The sequence below is a fragment of the Mya arenaria genome, chromosome 17, assembly GCF_026914265.1.
Source record: "Mya arenaria isolate MELC-2E11 chromosome 17, ASM2691426v1".
Classification (NCBI taxonomy): Eukaryota; Metazoa; Mollusca; class Bivalvia; order Myida; family Myidae; genus Mya; species Mya arenaria.
The window spans coordinates 20911825-20926442 of NC_069138.1; the positions used below are offsets into that span (position 1 = coordinate 20911825).

Sequence of the window (14618 nt, forward strand, 5' to 3'; positions counted from 1 at the left end):
CATTCATTTTTGCAAACATTTACTAAAACTTTGAAAGTATTGATTGACGTTCACCACTTTCGGTTACTTTCGGCAAACATTTAACCTCTTAATGTATATCTTTATATCTCATCCATGATTGGGTTTAATATCATCATTTTAAGTCTCGTATTATGGTGCATTGTAGCGCCTGTAGCGTGTGCCGTTTGTGGGCACAAAGGTGCATCAAAGTCACTAATTAGGTTGCATCTTGTATCGCACGAAGAAAAACGTTTTAAGTGCAGCTATTGTTGAATTAATTTCGTATGAAAGCGAATTTAGCTAATCATCGCGGCCAGCATGACATGTTTAACAGATACACTAGCCAATGTTGACGTGTCTACCGGTACTTCTACGGACAAGCGCGCTACCGAAAAACATGCAAGGCATATATTGGTCTCTCATAATAGTATGATATATTCTGAAACTCTATGGCATTGTTTTCTTTAACAGCTCGTTGTTTAAACGTTTGAAATCATTTTATGTTGCATGTAATTGATTTCAACCGACAATTCGAAGAAAAATAAATTGATAAAAAAGACAAATGTAAAATTAATTTGGGCAGTATATGCGATACTATTTCCATTGTGATGACTATCATTTTGCTACTATGTTTGATATCTTTTAGATATTTTATTTGTTCGTGTGTCTGTCTCGCCTTTTGGCATTGAACTACAAACGTTTTTACATGTTATCATCTTATATCAGAAAACAAATCATTATTGGTGGTAACCTTATTAACATGTCAGCAAAATCCAAAGTATATACATAGCAGTCCCATTTGATTATCAATGATTTTATGCTGTTTTAACTATGTAAAATGAAAATGGCATAGTAAAATATCAGTTATGTTTTATTTGAACGTTTATATTTGGCTTGGACACTAAGAATAATTTAAAGTATTTGCAGTCCAGATGGCAACCTATATATGGAACTGCAACCTATCTCTTTAAAAATCGGAGCTGCAATCTATCATTTTCTTTTCGTTCTCATGTCTTGAAAAATCAATAAAATATTCGTTTACAAATGCATGAACCTCTTATATTTAAACAAAACGTAAGTGTTTTATGCGGTTTTCCCGAACTATTACCTCATTTTCCGATAAATCCGAGCCAGCATGTAACCTGTAACCTACCAGTCGGATTTCGTACATTTTGGACACATTGCAGAAGTGTTCTCAAAACGGTTAAAGTATCAAGGGAAACATGGATATGCTAATATACACTGTGAAGGTGGGCATATGATAGGCTATGTTTAAAATTCAAGAAACTATTATAATTATATGTATGACCTTGATTTTTTGGCTCGATCCGAGCGTTTTGGTGACACCGTCTTGCACTGAAACCAACCATTTCGTCACGTGGATTTCCCAACTTGATAATACTTCGTAGTCTGTGTGATTTAATTGCATCTATAGACTAATACCGTTTATCAATATTATAAGGCATACTAATCTATATAAATCAACTATATCACCATCGATTGCTTACCTTTGTAAGAACGAATTTCTCTCAGGACTGAAACATAGAAATAAAAGTGCATTAATAAAAAAATCCAATGAACATTCAATTGAAATAACCATCAAATTATGGATTAGTTCATGCTTTACGACTCTTTTACGCTCATTAGGCTGCCAAGAATGAGAATAAATTTTTAAAAAAGTATCTTATCACACGGCTCAAGTTTATTATAACGCATTTTGTTGATCAAATCATCTTGTTCTTGACTGGTATTTAAAAGTGCAATCTAGAAGTATGTCAAAAACATCTTCATATGCATAAATTAATCAACCGTTTCAGCATGATGTTATAACTTTCCAGGGATGCCATTTTAACTGTATCGTGTGTTATTTTGCATTAGGGAAAACGTCATAACTAAAGTTAGCATAAGAAGCTAATAAAGTCATGATAATCACGACTACCAATCGTTATATTATTACATAATTTGTATATGGCTACTATTAATAATGAGCTTATTACTTGCTGGTCATCGTAGAAATTAATCATACGATTTATATGCAATCATTAATTTGAACCTGTCATAATGATTTTGTTAACGGCCAATTTTGTCATATTGTTGATGTTAAATAAGTGTACGGAAAATGTCAATAAAGTTCAAGGAGACTTGAAATAATAATACGATATGTATCACTCCAAAACCTAAATCATTATCATATAGTTGGATGCATTATTAATGGAGTTTTTGTATTGAAAATGCATTAGAATTATTCGAAGACGTATACATTGAAAAAAGATACAAGCATAATTGTATACGCATATTTCAAATTGATCTACCCAGAAAGGTCCTAAATGCTCTGTACAAATAACTGGAAATTAAAAGAGGAGTTTGTTACGGCCAAATCACCTCTCCTTAAGCTATAAAATACTCAAAAAGAAATTGGTTATATGGGTGTATTAATAAAATTACGCTTTTTCAAAATATCCCGAGGAGTACATCTTTAGTCAGTATGTTTAATACATTCCAATAATATAATTGGCTTTTCAAAAATACTCCAACATACAGCAGACACAAATATATATATATATATATTAAATAAACTTGTCAAAGGACGTTATAGTAAATGAATGTGTTTTTTATCAATAATATGAAAAATGAAATTTCACATTGATCTATTTGTTTAACATATGTTATATACACAATGAAAAATATGCTAGTGTTCAGAGTGTCAAAAATAACCTTTTGAAGTTTAGAATGAATTGCGGATTCAAAGGCAGACAAAACGTTAAAACAATAATTTAATTAATTTAATTTTATTATTATTATTATTATTATTATTATTATTATTATTATTATTTTCTTTTGAAGAATATAATTCTTCTATGATACCGAGTGAAATAAAATACGATCTTACATTAATATAAGCCAATGTTTTGTTTCTTTTATGCTTATTTTCCGAGATGTATATTATTCTAATTTATTTTCTTAATAACCCCTTTTTGAAAAGGCTGTTATTCACGCAGATACCCGTGGGACACCCCTCACGCAAAATTATAGCTGGTGCGTTGCTGTCAGTTTTTTCTCTTTCCTGTTTGTTTAGAAAAATTTCTCTGATATTTTTTTTTTATAATTTCTTATTCGCTCTTTTTAGTGCTAATATTTTATGAGCAGTTATCAGTGAATCTTTATATGTGCATCTTTGTTCCAAAAAATAACGAAAACAGGTTATTCTAAGCGGGGCATCAATACATATCCAAATTACTACGCCGACATTCATTGAATGAACATTTGAAAATGTCGAAGGTGTTGGCAAAACAATTTCGGATAATCATTGCATATAAAATAGTTTTCTTAGTTTTAGAGCGTGTGTCCTAATATTTAGTCATCTCACTGTCAGAGACCTGTCTGTTTCGCTTAAAGACATGTCGTTTTCCAGGTAATGATGGGGACCACGCTCGTTTATTGACACATTTTGAGATGGGGGTGGGGTAGAAAAAATATCAGTTAATCTGTAAATAGCTATGTAAATTTTCCAGGGGTTTGCATATTTGAACGATGGTATAACATTTTATTTAGGTTCGAACAGTTGTTTATGTCAGTAATGTTTGATGGTATGAAAGCAATTGTTCAGACATTCATCTGCAAGATCAAGAAAACGTTTGAAAAACGGGATAACCATTTTTCTAATAACGGTAAGTTCTTAATTTCCAAACACATCTTTATTTAAGTAAGCTCTTAAGTCATATTCAGATTCAGTACGATATTCAAGTACTCTTATGTTTAGTTTCACTGTCAAAAACTTAATCCTGATATTGTATGTTAAAAATTTGTTTCCAAATGAAAATATACTATTCACCTGAAGACTATATTTTTGTGATTCAAAAAAGCATCAATTCATTTGCGGTCGTGGGGGGGATTCGCCTCCCGAAATCTACCACAAAGGGCATTGTCCCCTTGATTCTGACTGGAAAGGACCCCCAACTCTCCGCCTATCTAAGGATATGCCCAGCAACTTGAATTCATTTATACACCCCTTAGACATTTTTAAACAATGCGTATTATCTGTTTGAGTTGTTTAAAAACAAATGAAATGGAAATACCTGACATTAGGACATTAAATCATTAATTAAAATAAAGACTCTTGCACAGTTATGGACCTAACCTACATAAAAATCACACTTTTATAATGTTTGTCCTAATGTTTGTGTTCAAAACCCGTACTCTTCAGTCTGTAATACGAGAAAGATAAGTGACCAACGAATACTTATGTAATAAAATCAATAATAACAATTAGTTTTTTTCAATTTTACGGATTATGATTGTATATGGAAGAAAGAACCTAAATGCTTTTGTTTTCGAATGAATTATTAAAAAGTATAAAGACTTTCATTTTGTCGCATATAACTCGGCTTTCATAATAAATAAGTTAAGCATGTTTTTTTAACTAAATCTTATTTGTTCCGTTTGCATTTAGACGGTATCAATTACTATTTTTGTTTTGATAAAATTCATGGACGAAACCATTAACAATGAATTGTGACTTGAATTATCTTGATAAAATTGTAAATAAAAATAAAGTGACTTCTTGTTTATGTATTTTCGAATGTTGACGTAAACTGATAAAACGTCGTGTTTCTTATTTAAAAAGAACCTCGCTTAACATATTTTTTTAAATCACTTGATTTTATATCACAATGTTGATGCAGTTTTGCATTTCTATGCGAAAGCAATCTCAATAAAATACTATTCTCCAGCTTACGCTCTGCATAAGTACGACATGTAAAGCTACACATTGCTGCAGTTAGCATAACAGTAAAAATCATCCTATAATCACCTGTGATTGGAGTTTAAAGCTAACATGTAAATAATAATTTTGAAATTTGAAACAGGAAAGTTAGTAGCACAACTGTGTCATAAGTTGGAATATCTCCAAAATCAAAATGTTATTTCTGTCCTTAAACGTAACTGCTCTCGACTTAACGACCCAAAAGTACCTGTGTTTTGTTAACAAAGAGTGTGACGTGGTTATCGGAATGTGTTCCTTTTAGTTCATGATGAACGAAAATGAATCATGATATAGCATCATTTGTATATAATCGTAACGGCTGACATGTAAATAGCAATTTGACAATCCAGATCATTCAAAATTATACATAGATTCAACTGGGTTGTAATGATATATGTACAATCTGGGAAGATCGTCAACATTAAATTGAAAACTAAATCTTTTTAATAAATTTAGTGTAATATTTCCTGAGTTACTAATACACATAACATTGCACGAACGGACATGTGCATTATGTTTGCTAGATATTGAATTTAATTAAAACAACACACTTTTATTTTATGTTCGCCCGAATGGTATATGCCAATTAATAATTAACAAATGCTTTAAGCCAACAACGGCAAATGGTTATTTGTTCTAATAAACTTTTCCTACAGAGATTGCATATGAAAAGGATCCAAACATTTGAACGTTATCATGATGCATCTGAAGTGGCAAAAATTGTTTTCGGTTTACACTGAACTTATTGAAACTGATATTTGTATTGTTGAAAAGTGTTTTTCTACATAAGACAGGGGCGTAGCTGCCTAAACGCAAGTATCCAGATGCATCTGACAAACAAATCAACAACGTAGCAGCATGCCTACTTTACTACATGATCCTAAGATTGTCCATTTTCCCATAGTAAATGAAGCACCTAAGCATGCCCAGATTGCACCTTCCAAGCACAATTATGAATCCAATTGAATAGAGGACTAGCTACGCCCCAGTAAAAATATCAAGTTACTTAACACCTAAATGAAACGATTTAGTTCGTATAAATACTAAATACTTCAGAAACGAGCTCAGTAGCAAAAAGTTTAAACATCAACCCGGTTTAATGGCACTGAGTAAACGCCATAGACATAGAACACAAAAACAAGATCCATGGAAAAACAACACAAAATCCGCAAAAATCACAGTGCATAAATATTATACTTAAGAAACGAGGTATGCTTATCAAGGATTGTAAGGTACCGCCTTGGAAAGGTCAGTAAAATGTAAATTTTCTGGGGGTTTAACCCAGTTTACGTGCACAAACCTCTTATCCCAACAATCCTAAACATCTACACCTCAACTTCCATTCCTTAAATGAAGTTCCTTTCGGCAATTGCGGTTATCATCCGATAAACGCAACATCTTCGGATATGTTTGAATCGCAATTCCTCGCATAACAATATACGTGAAAATTGTTCATCTTGTTATTTAAGATTATTGAGCGAAAACAATTTTGTATCTTCGTAACTGTGACATTAACCTTGATTCCACCTACGTCAGAAGCAAACCGAACCTATGTTTTAACAAACGCTACCTACACGTACAAGTTAAATCAATCATTTTACATCAATCGTAACTTAATTTATATTGCACAAATCGTTTTTTTCCAGTATCAGTTATATTGACCCCTCCCCCCAACCAAAAATAAAACACAAAAATAATAAAATTATAAGTAAATATATAAAATATAGGGATATTGGACAGAAACAATGTTTCTATTTAAGTAACCTTGAACTTGATCTGCATTCATCCTCCGGCAAAAGCAAATCAAATTTAGCTCTTCACAAGCTGTCTACACACCAAATGTCTGTACTATCCATCTATCAGAGCTAAATTTTTAGGCGAAAACCATTCATCTACTTGCTCGTGTTTCAGTGTAAGATCGCAATATCATTACTAAGTGAGCACCAATAGTAATAGTTGGAGATATGCCCGAGTGATATACTTAATTTTGGTGTTTACGAAACAGTGAACTATCATTTTTTGTGTAAAAAAATATCATTTTATATAATTTTTCTAAATAGGATATTAAATGACAATGCATTGTTATACAACAAAAAAGTTTAATGCAAAGTTTGTTTCAGAAATGACTTCGTTGAATGTATGTCCCACCCCTGTGTGCGCTAACGTTTAATGTGGATCTGAGAGCGGGCTGATATTTCAAAACAATAAAACTTTCAACTTGATTATTTCAACTCTTTTTACTAGTGAAATATCTTATTTTACTTACTGATAAACCACTATAAAATTACAATATAACGGATGCTTTGATAATATTATTGTTCGATGTTCAAACTGAAACTCCTTAATAAAAGGATACAAAAATAGGCGCATTGTCAACCCCAGTGATTGCTAACAATTTTAACTGACTTTGTTAACTGCATGGGTTTTTTTAACATAATTGTTTGAAAGGAGCTCGGACGATATATCTTTGAATCTGTGTATCGTAAATATGCATTATTGTACACAAGTTTAAGCTTTGATCAATTATGTTAAAGAAATTAAGCGTTTTAAGTAGGAATAAATACTCTTACATATTAGAAATAATATATCTCCATTTTGGATTTACTGTATTGAACCAGTAAATCTGTATACACACTGTAACTATCAGAAACGTACTGCGAATCAGTGGTCAAAGATGCTTTCTAAGGTAGTAGGTGATTGCTGAGTAATTTTATGTTTGATAGATAAGTTTGGTCACTGTATAAAATGTCTATGGAAGCTAAGACGTTGTCAGCTGGTTGTCCACAGATACTATGAATATGATGTCATCCGGCTGTTGTTATTGAAGTCAATAATTACTATGGATGTAGGAAATTGCTAAACAACATTCGTTGCTTAAGATTTCTTTGTTGCTAAGAAAGTCATTTTTGCTAAGGAAGTCATAAGTGACTTTGGGAGTTTGTATTATGGTAAGGAATTAATCAATCGCCAAGGTAGTCAATGTTTGCTAAGAAGGAAGTCTTTAAAACGGAAAGCATTTGTTGTATAAAGATTTACTAAGGTTATCATTGGTCGCTAAGAACTTTATTATTATATATATTTACCTGCTAAGAAGTAAATGATTACTGAGGAAGTCAGTGGATGCTAAGGACGTCATTGTTTGATAAGAAAGTCATATGTTTTAAAGGAAATTATTGGTTTCTATGAATGTCTGTTGACGTTAAGGAAGAGACTGCTAAGTATGTCAATGGTTACTCAGAAAGAAAGTAAATGCAAATGTATATCTGACAGCTGAAGTAGCACTTGTTTGCTTAAGAAATTATTAGTTAGAATATAGGAAGTTACTTAGGTTGTCATTTGCAACTTAAGAAGTCATTGGTTGCCAAAAAAGTTATATGTAACTAGGTAAATAAAGTGTGGCTAATATAGTCAATTATTGATAACGAAGTAATTGCTTGAAAAAGAAGTAATTGGTTGCTATGGATGAAAATTGTTTGAAGGGTTATCATTACGTGATCACTGGTTGTTAAGAAAGCCATAAGTTCTTAAGAAAATCATTCGTTGGTTTGGATGAAGGTAGTTGATAAAAAGTAAATGGTTGCTTAGGAAGTTATTGTTTGTGACGAAAATCATTGTTTGATAAGGAACTCATTAGAAACTAATGAAGTATGATGAATTATCAGTTTGCTAAGATAGTAATTGGTTGCTAAATATGTCAGCAGTTGTTATAGGTCACTATCAATGTAGGTATATGAATAATCGGGAGTGATTGGTTGCTACGGTTGTTATTTGTAGATTAAGTAGTGAGTGGCTGCTTAAAGATTCAAAAGTAGCAAAGGAAGTCGTAAGTTGTTAAACAAAAGGTGCTCGCTTAGTAATTCAATGGTTTCCAGGGAGGTAATTGTAGCGAAGGAAATTATTCTTCACTTAATAAATGGTTGATTAGGTCATTTGTTGGTGAGGAAGTCATTGAAAACTAATGAAGTATGTTGGTGCTAAGAAATTCATTGGAAACTAATAAAGAATGGTGTTTTATCTGCTTGCTAAGGTAGTCATTGATTGTGAAGAATGTCAGCAGTATTAAGGAAGTTGGTAGTTGGTGAGGAAGTCATTGGTATGTGAGGAAGTCATTGTTTGATTTGCAAGTCATTTGATGTTGTTGATGAAGGTGGTAATAACCACTTCCTGATATAACATACAAAATATCAATGGTCTGGGCCTTGCGGTTTCAGAGAAAATTTTCGTATATAAAAAAAGACCAACGGGATTTTGCCGGCTTCGATCAAATTGTCATTGTTTGAAGAATTTTAGTAAATGGCAATTTTGAAGCTAAAAAAACATATAAATGGTCTAGGCCAAGTGAATTTCAAAATTAAGTTATATAAGTTTACACAAAACCTTGACCACATTTCACTCGAGGGACATAATATTAACAATTTTGTTTAACGGCCATTACGTTAGGCTACATTTCAATAAGCACAAATATTGGCCTTGAGATTTCAGAGAAGAAAATGTATAAAGATTTTACCATATGTATATATATATATATATATGCGGGGCCAGCTTTGACTCAAGTGACATATTTTGAACAAAAACGGTAATGGATCACTTCAGAAGGCTATGGAAATACATCAAGGGTCTGCGTCTTGCGGTTTCAGAGGAAAATCATTTCAAATATTTAACTGAATAAGTATATAGAAAACATGACACCGTGGGAAGTTGCCAGTGTTGGTCCAAGAGACATTTTACTTATTTTGGTGAAGAATCGCGACATAATGCGTCATACCAAAAACCAAAGGTCTGGGCCATGGGATTTTAGAGAATAACATTTTTAGAAACAACAAAAATAAAGAATATATAAATCTTCGAACCTCTGGGGTAAACGGCCATAACATGAGACTACATCCAAGTTGTCAAAAATCATGCCCTCTCGGTTTTTATAAAAAGAAGATTTTCAAGGTTTTTTTATAGAACATTTCGACGACCGGGACGGGGCCAGCTTCACCCGAGGGGACATAATTCGAACAATACAAACTTGGTATAATGCAACTACATGATTTAAATGCTGAGTAGCAGAGAACTTTAATTTGCGATTTCAGAGAAGATATTCAGTACATGAAAACCTGAGTCCTCAAGGGGGGGGGGGAGGGCGGTTGGCTACTTTTGGTCACACGGACATTATTGAACAAACTTTGTAAAGGACCACTACATGAGGCTAAAACTCAAGGGCATGTACCTTACCTCTTCAGACTAGAAGATTTGTAATGTAAGAGAATGTTCATGACGGTCAATGGACTACGGCAGACGGACATATTAGCTCGCTTTTAACACTTCGTTGTCAGATGAGTTTAAAACATTGTTCCTTTCATTTGTCCTCAATGCCCTTCATTATGGACAGTTAATTTTAATCATGCACAAAATGGTTACCTTTAACACTTCGTGGTCAGGTGAGCTTAAAACAGTGTTCCTTACATTTTGGCGTAAATGCCTTTAATTATAGACAGTTACTTTTAATCATAAGCAATCTTAATACTCTGAGTTTGAATAGATTTTCGTAAAATGCATTTTTTTCTTATATGGTTGCATATTTTCCCCATATGATTGAAACAAAATACAATATTGATAGCATGAATTGATCGTATTTGAGTAAACGTATTGCTACTATATTTGGTATTGTTTAAACAAGCGTTCTATGATTTCATATCCTATAATACAAAGAAAAGTCGTTGAGAGTTATATGTTATTATATATAAACTAGTGACCTATACAAAGTCTTAAAATTGCATAGTAAATAGATATCATATGTCTTTTAACCTTTTTCACTTCATTGCATTAAATTATATTTTATCAATGTTAAAAGTATACATTACTTGGGAACATCACTTGTAAAACCATTGTTTACTTACGAAATGAATCGAATGGGCACCCTCCTGAAACATAGAAAACATTATATAATGATAGAGGAATTCCGATATTTTGATTTATTTTTAATTTATTTATAAGCATAATAATTTCAATACAGAACTTGGTTAACATTTATATTGCAGTAATAAGAACTGCTCGCGTTATTACAAAGGTGTTGCATTATATGTTACTCCAAGAAAAAGTGGAAAATATATTAATAATTGCAAGAACTCTCTGCATTAGCTGGTGTTGGTCATTTTGCATTTTAGTAAATATTCCTCTGTAGGTATGATTCTGTTTATAAGCTTAAGTTGAAATTCCCGTATAAATGTATCAGTTGTTATTAAGTATTTTTTTCAAGATTGAAACCTTATTTACAAAGTTGTTTCAACCAAAAATAAGCATTGTTTTCTTAGGGGGTTCCGCAGTTGTTGTTTTGTGAAAACAATGCACACAACGTTTATTTTTCATGTTTTTTTACCACCGAAAATCCTTTGCTCATGCTTAGACTAGGTGTCTCTTTTAACTGTTACATTGAAATAGGTAGAGTTTAAACGGAATACGGATACATCAGGTCACTTTTAACTCTTCTTGGTCAGGTGTGCTTAAAACAGTGTTTCTTTCATTTTGTCCTGAATGGCCAATTATTTCCCTTTATGTACGCATTTACAAAAAATGCAAGGTAAAAGACTGTGTTTACAGACAAATCTGTGACTCACATGGCGCCGACATGTCCATAAGCGGTCATTTTGAGTGTATGTTTATGTTATAGCGTTATGTCATATGTAAAATACATCCGGATACTTTTTTTCGGTAAGGGATTTCAAGGTATGTAAGACCAATTTCAAACTCAATGCTTAATACTATGAGTCTGAATGTTTCTTCGTAATATGCATTCTCTTCTTACATGATGGTTACATGTTTTGTCCCGTACGATTGAAAAATAAAATACAATGTTGTTAATATGAAATGATCGTTTTTAGGTGAACTTATCGCTTCAATAATTGCTATTATTTACAACAAGCGTACCAGGATTTTTTATCCTATCATACAAAGAAAAGTCGTTGTAAGTTTTATGTAAATGATATATAAACTGTTGCAAAGTCTTAAATATCCATTGTAAATAGTTATCATATATCTTTTAACCTTTTTTACTTCACTGTATTTAATTATATTTTATCAATGTTAAAAGTATAATGAGGAAAATCTCTTGTAAAACCTTTATCATTTCTGAAACATAGAAATAATTTTACATTGTTATTTATTTATAAACAAAACAATTTCAGTGCAGAACTTAGTAAACATTTATAACTTAAGAACGTTCATATAATGTTCGACATTGAAATGTAATGTTTTTGTTAAAAAAATGTTGGTATTCAGAAAAAAGAAAAAGAAAGAGAGAAGAACTGGTATTCTCTGTTTGAATCTTTATGGAAAAATATGGTTCGTTTTTCATGCTAACTATGTCACGTACAGTTTGAATGCGTTTGTGCGTTAGGAAAGTGTGAAATTTATGTTATTTCAAACAACGTATGAAATATCTAATGAGTAGTATTCTGCAGGTAAAACTGATATATTAACTGCTTACGTTATGTCAAAGGTCTTGTATTATATGATTCCCGAAGAAAAAGTGGAAAATATATTTTAAATTGCAAGAACACTTGTCGCATTAGCTAATGTTGGACATTTTGCATTTGAGCAAATATTCGTCTGTAGGTGTGATTCCGTTGATTAGCATAAGGTGGAATGCCCATACACATGTATCAGTGTTGTTGAGTTAATTTCTTTAAAGACAAAATGTTTTTGTCCACTTTTGTTCGAGCTTTAATTCCAATTAGTTATAGTATTGGAAGTGTGTTATAGGAAAATTGAGATGTTATTATAAAAATTGTGTTCATAATTTTCAATTATATATACTTTCGGCATTAGCAGATCAACTGAAAAGTAAGAAAAAGAGTAATTTACATCTGAATAAATCCATAAAGAAACCACTTCTGAATTGGAAAAGTAAGCGGAGTGAGGTTTTAGGACTCGTATATTTTGTAATGGAAATGTTCTGTACAAAGGTTGATCTATAAACTAATATTAAAACAGAATTATTAAAAGCATACATATTGTTCGAATTTTAGATTAATTATAGATACGTTCTTAGTGATGTGAGGGAATCAACAAGATTACATATGTTTCAAATATAAAATAGGTTAGTCAGTATGTTTTATCCAATCATATAAAGTCATTGTCTTTCCTAACATATCCCACGTTATCCTGTACTCAGTATATTACTTTGCTTATCAATAAAAGGGATCAACGTTCAAAATCATATACTTGTTTTATAATAAATTCAATTTACAGGATCGAGGCATGTTATAGGCTCTAATCCTTTCTTCTAAATTATGTCCTGATAATCTTGTTTTGTGCATACTTGTTTATTTCATATGTATTTTTACCACAGGAAATCCCTTACTTATACTAAGGCTTGGTGTCTCTTTTAAATGTTACACTGAATTAAATATTGTTTAAACAAAGTAACGTGTTGACTTTGATAACGTTTTTAGGGCACGGGTTGTCTCTACCTTTAACCCAAATGACTGTGTAACTACTCTGTTGCAAAAAACTACTGAATTGTTGACGTTTTTTAATCTACGTTTAATGTAAAGCAGTATAGAACTAATTATCGTTCCCAGTGCATAACATGAGTGATTCCTGGATAGGATATGTCAGATAAATGATATACAATCAAGTTAAGTTTATATTTTTTGTTTCAAAATAGTCGAATTGTCGTCTGCTTTGAGTTATATGTCGTTGTAGGCTACCTTTCGGGTACTTTAATGACATGTATGTTTCAAATAGTATATTCACATATATCTATGTATATGAAAAAGTTCGATAGATACCCGAGCTGTTTCTTTTTCCCAGGTAAATGCATGTGTTTCACTACGTTAGTATCAGCCATCTCGTTTTCGGCAAGATCATTGAGCACAAAAGTCTGCTTAACTGTACGAAGTTAAAGAATATTCTATGGCGAATACATGTATGTTAATTAATACTTTATTTTTATTGTTAAGCTTTTTCTAAATGTTTATTTGCCAAAAAAGTTAAATATTACGCCAAACAATATATATTATTTTTTAATTGATGTATTAATGTAATAAAGTTATGTGTGGTAAATTAAGGGTTTCTAAATAAGAAGTTAGAAAATTAAGGCATATTTTTAGCGAACCTTTCTAAATTAACTAACTGGCAACTAGCTAGCTTATAAAATTATTACTTAATATACAAATACTGTTTAGAAAAACAATCAAATCAAGGTATAAAATTGAAACAAGTAAAAACACTACGGGACAAGGATGTCTTAACCATTATTGTGGTTTAATTAGTAACCATGATAATTTTGTTGTTGAAAAGTGTTGTTCTACCTAATTTAATCTGAATACACTAAACATCTGAAACATAGGTTGCTAAGAAAATGGTTGCTTAGAAAATCATTGGCTGCTTAGGTAATCAGTGGCTGCTCAGCAAGTAAATGGATGTATTGATGAAAGTAGTTAATGTCCACTACATGATACTACATTTCCAAGTAGCAAGGGTCTGGACCTTGCGGTTTTAAAGAAGATTTAAAAAAAACTATATGAGTATGAAGAAAACTTTTAACCGGACCGTGGCTAGTTTTGATCCAAGAGCCATTATTTGAACACTTTTAGTAAAAGGTCACTTCTTTAGGATACAAACCAGATTTGAATGGTCTTGGTCATGCCTTTTTCAAAATTTAGCTATATAAATTAAGTAAAGAAAACTTGGAACCCCCGGGGCGGGGCCACATTTTACACGAAGGACATTATGTGAACAATTTAATATAGAAGATTTATATCGCTTTTAACATAAAAGTATAAAGAAACGCTGGGACAGGCCGTGAACTATTTTGGTAAAGATTCACTACATACGGCTTCACACAAAATTTCAAAGGCATTGGTCA

At 31.8% G+C, this 14618-nt stretch overlaps 1 protein-coding gene across 2 annotated transcripts in view; it reads right to left on the reverse strand.

The window, feature by feature from the left end:
• The window catches only part of LOC128223758 (uncharacterized), a 115201-nt gene that overhangs the window by 82584 nt on the left and 17999 nt on the right, over positions 1–14618 (reverse strand). For both annotated transcript variants that reach the window (XM_052933124.1, XM_052933126.1), the window contains exons 6-7: positions 10648–10671; positions 1509–1535 (exon numbers count right to left, since the gene is read on the reverse strand). In XM_052933124.1, coding sequence (XP_052789084.1) covers positions 1509–1535; positions 10648–10671 — 51 coding nt within the window. The remainder of the gene's footprint in view (positions 1–1508; positions 1536–10647; positions 10672–14618) is intronic.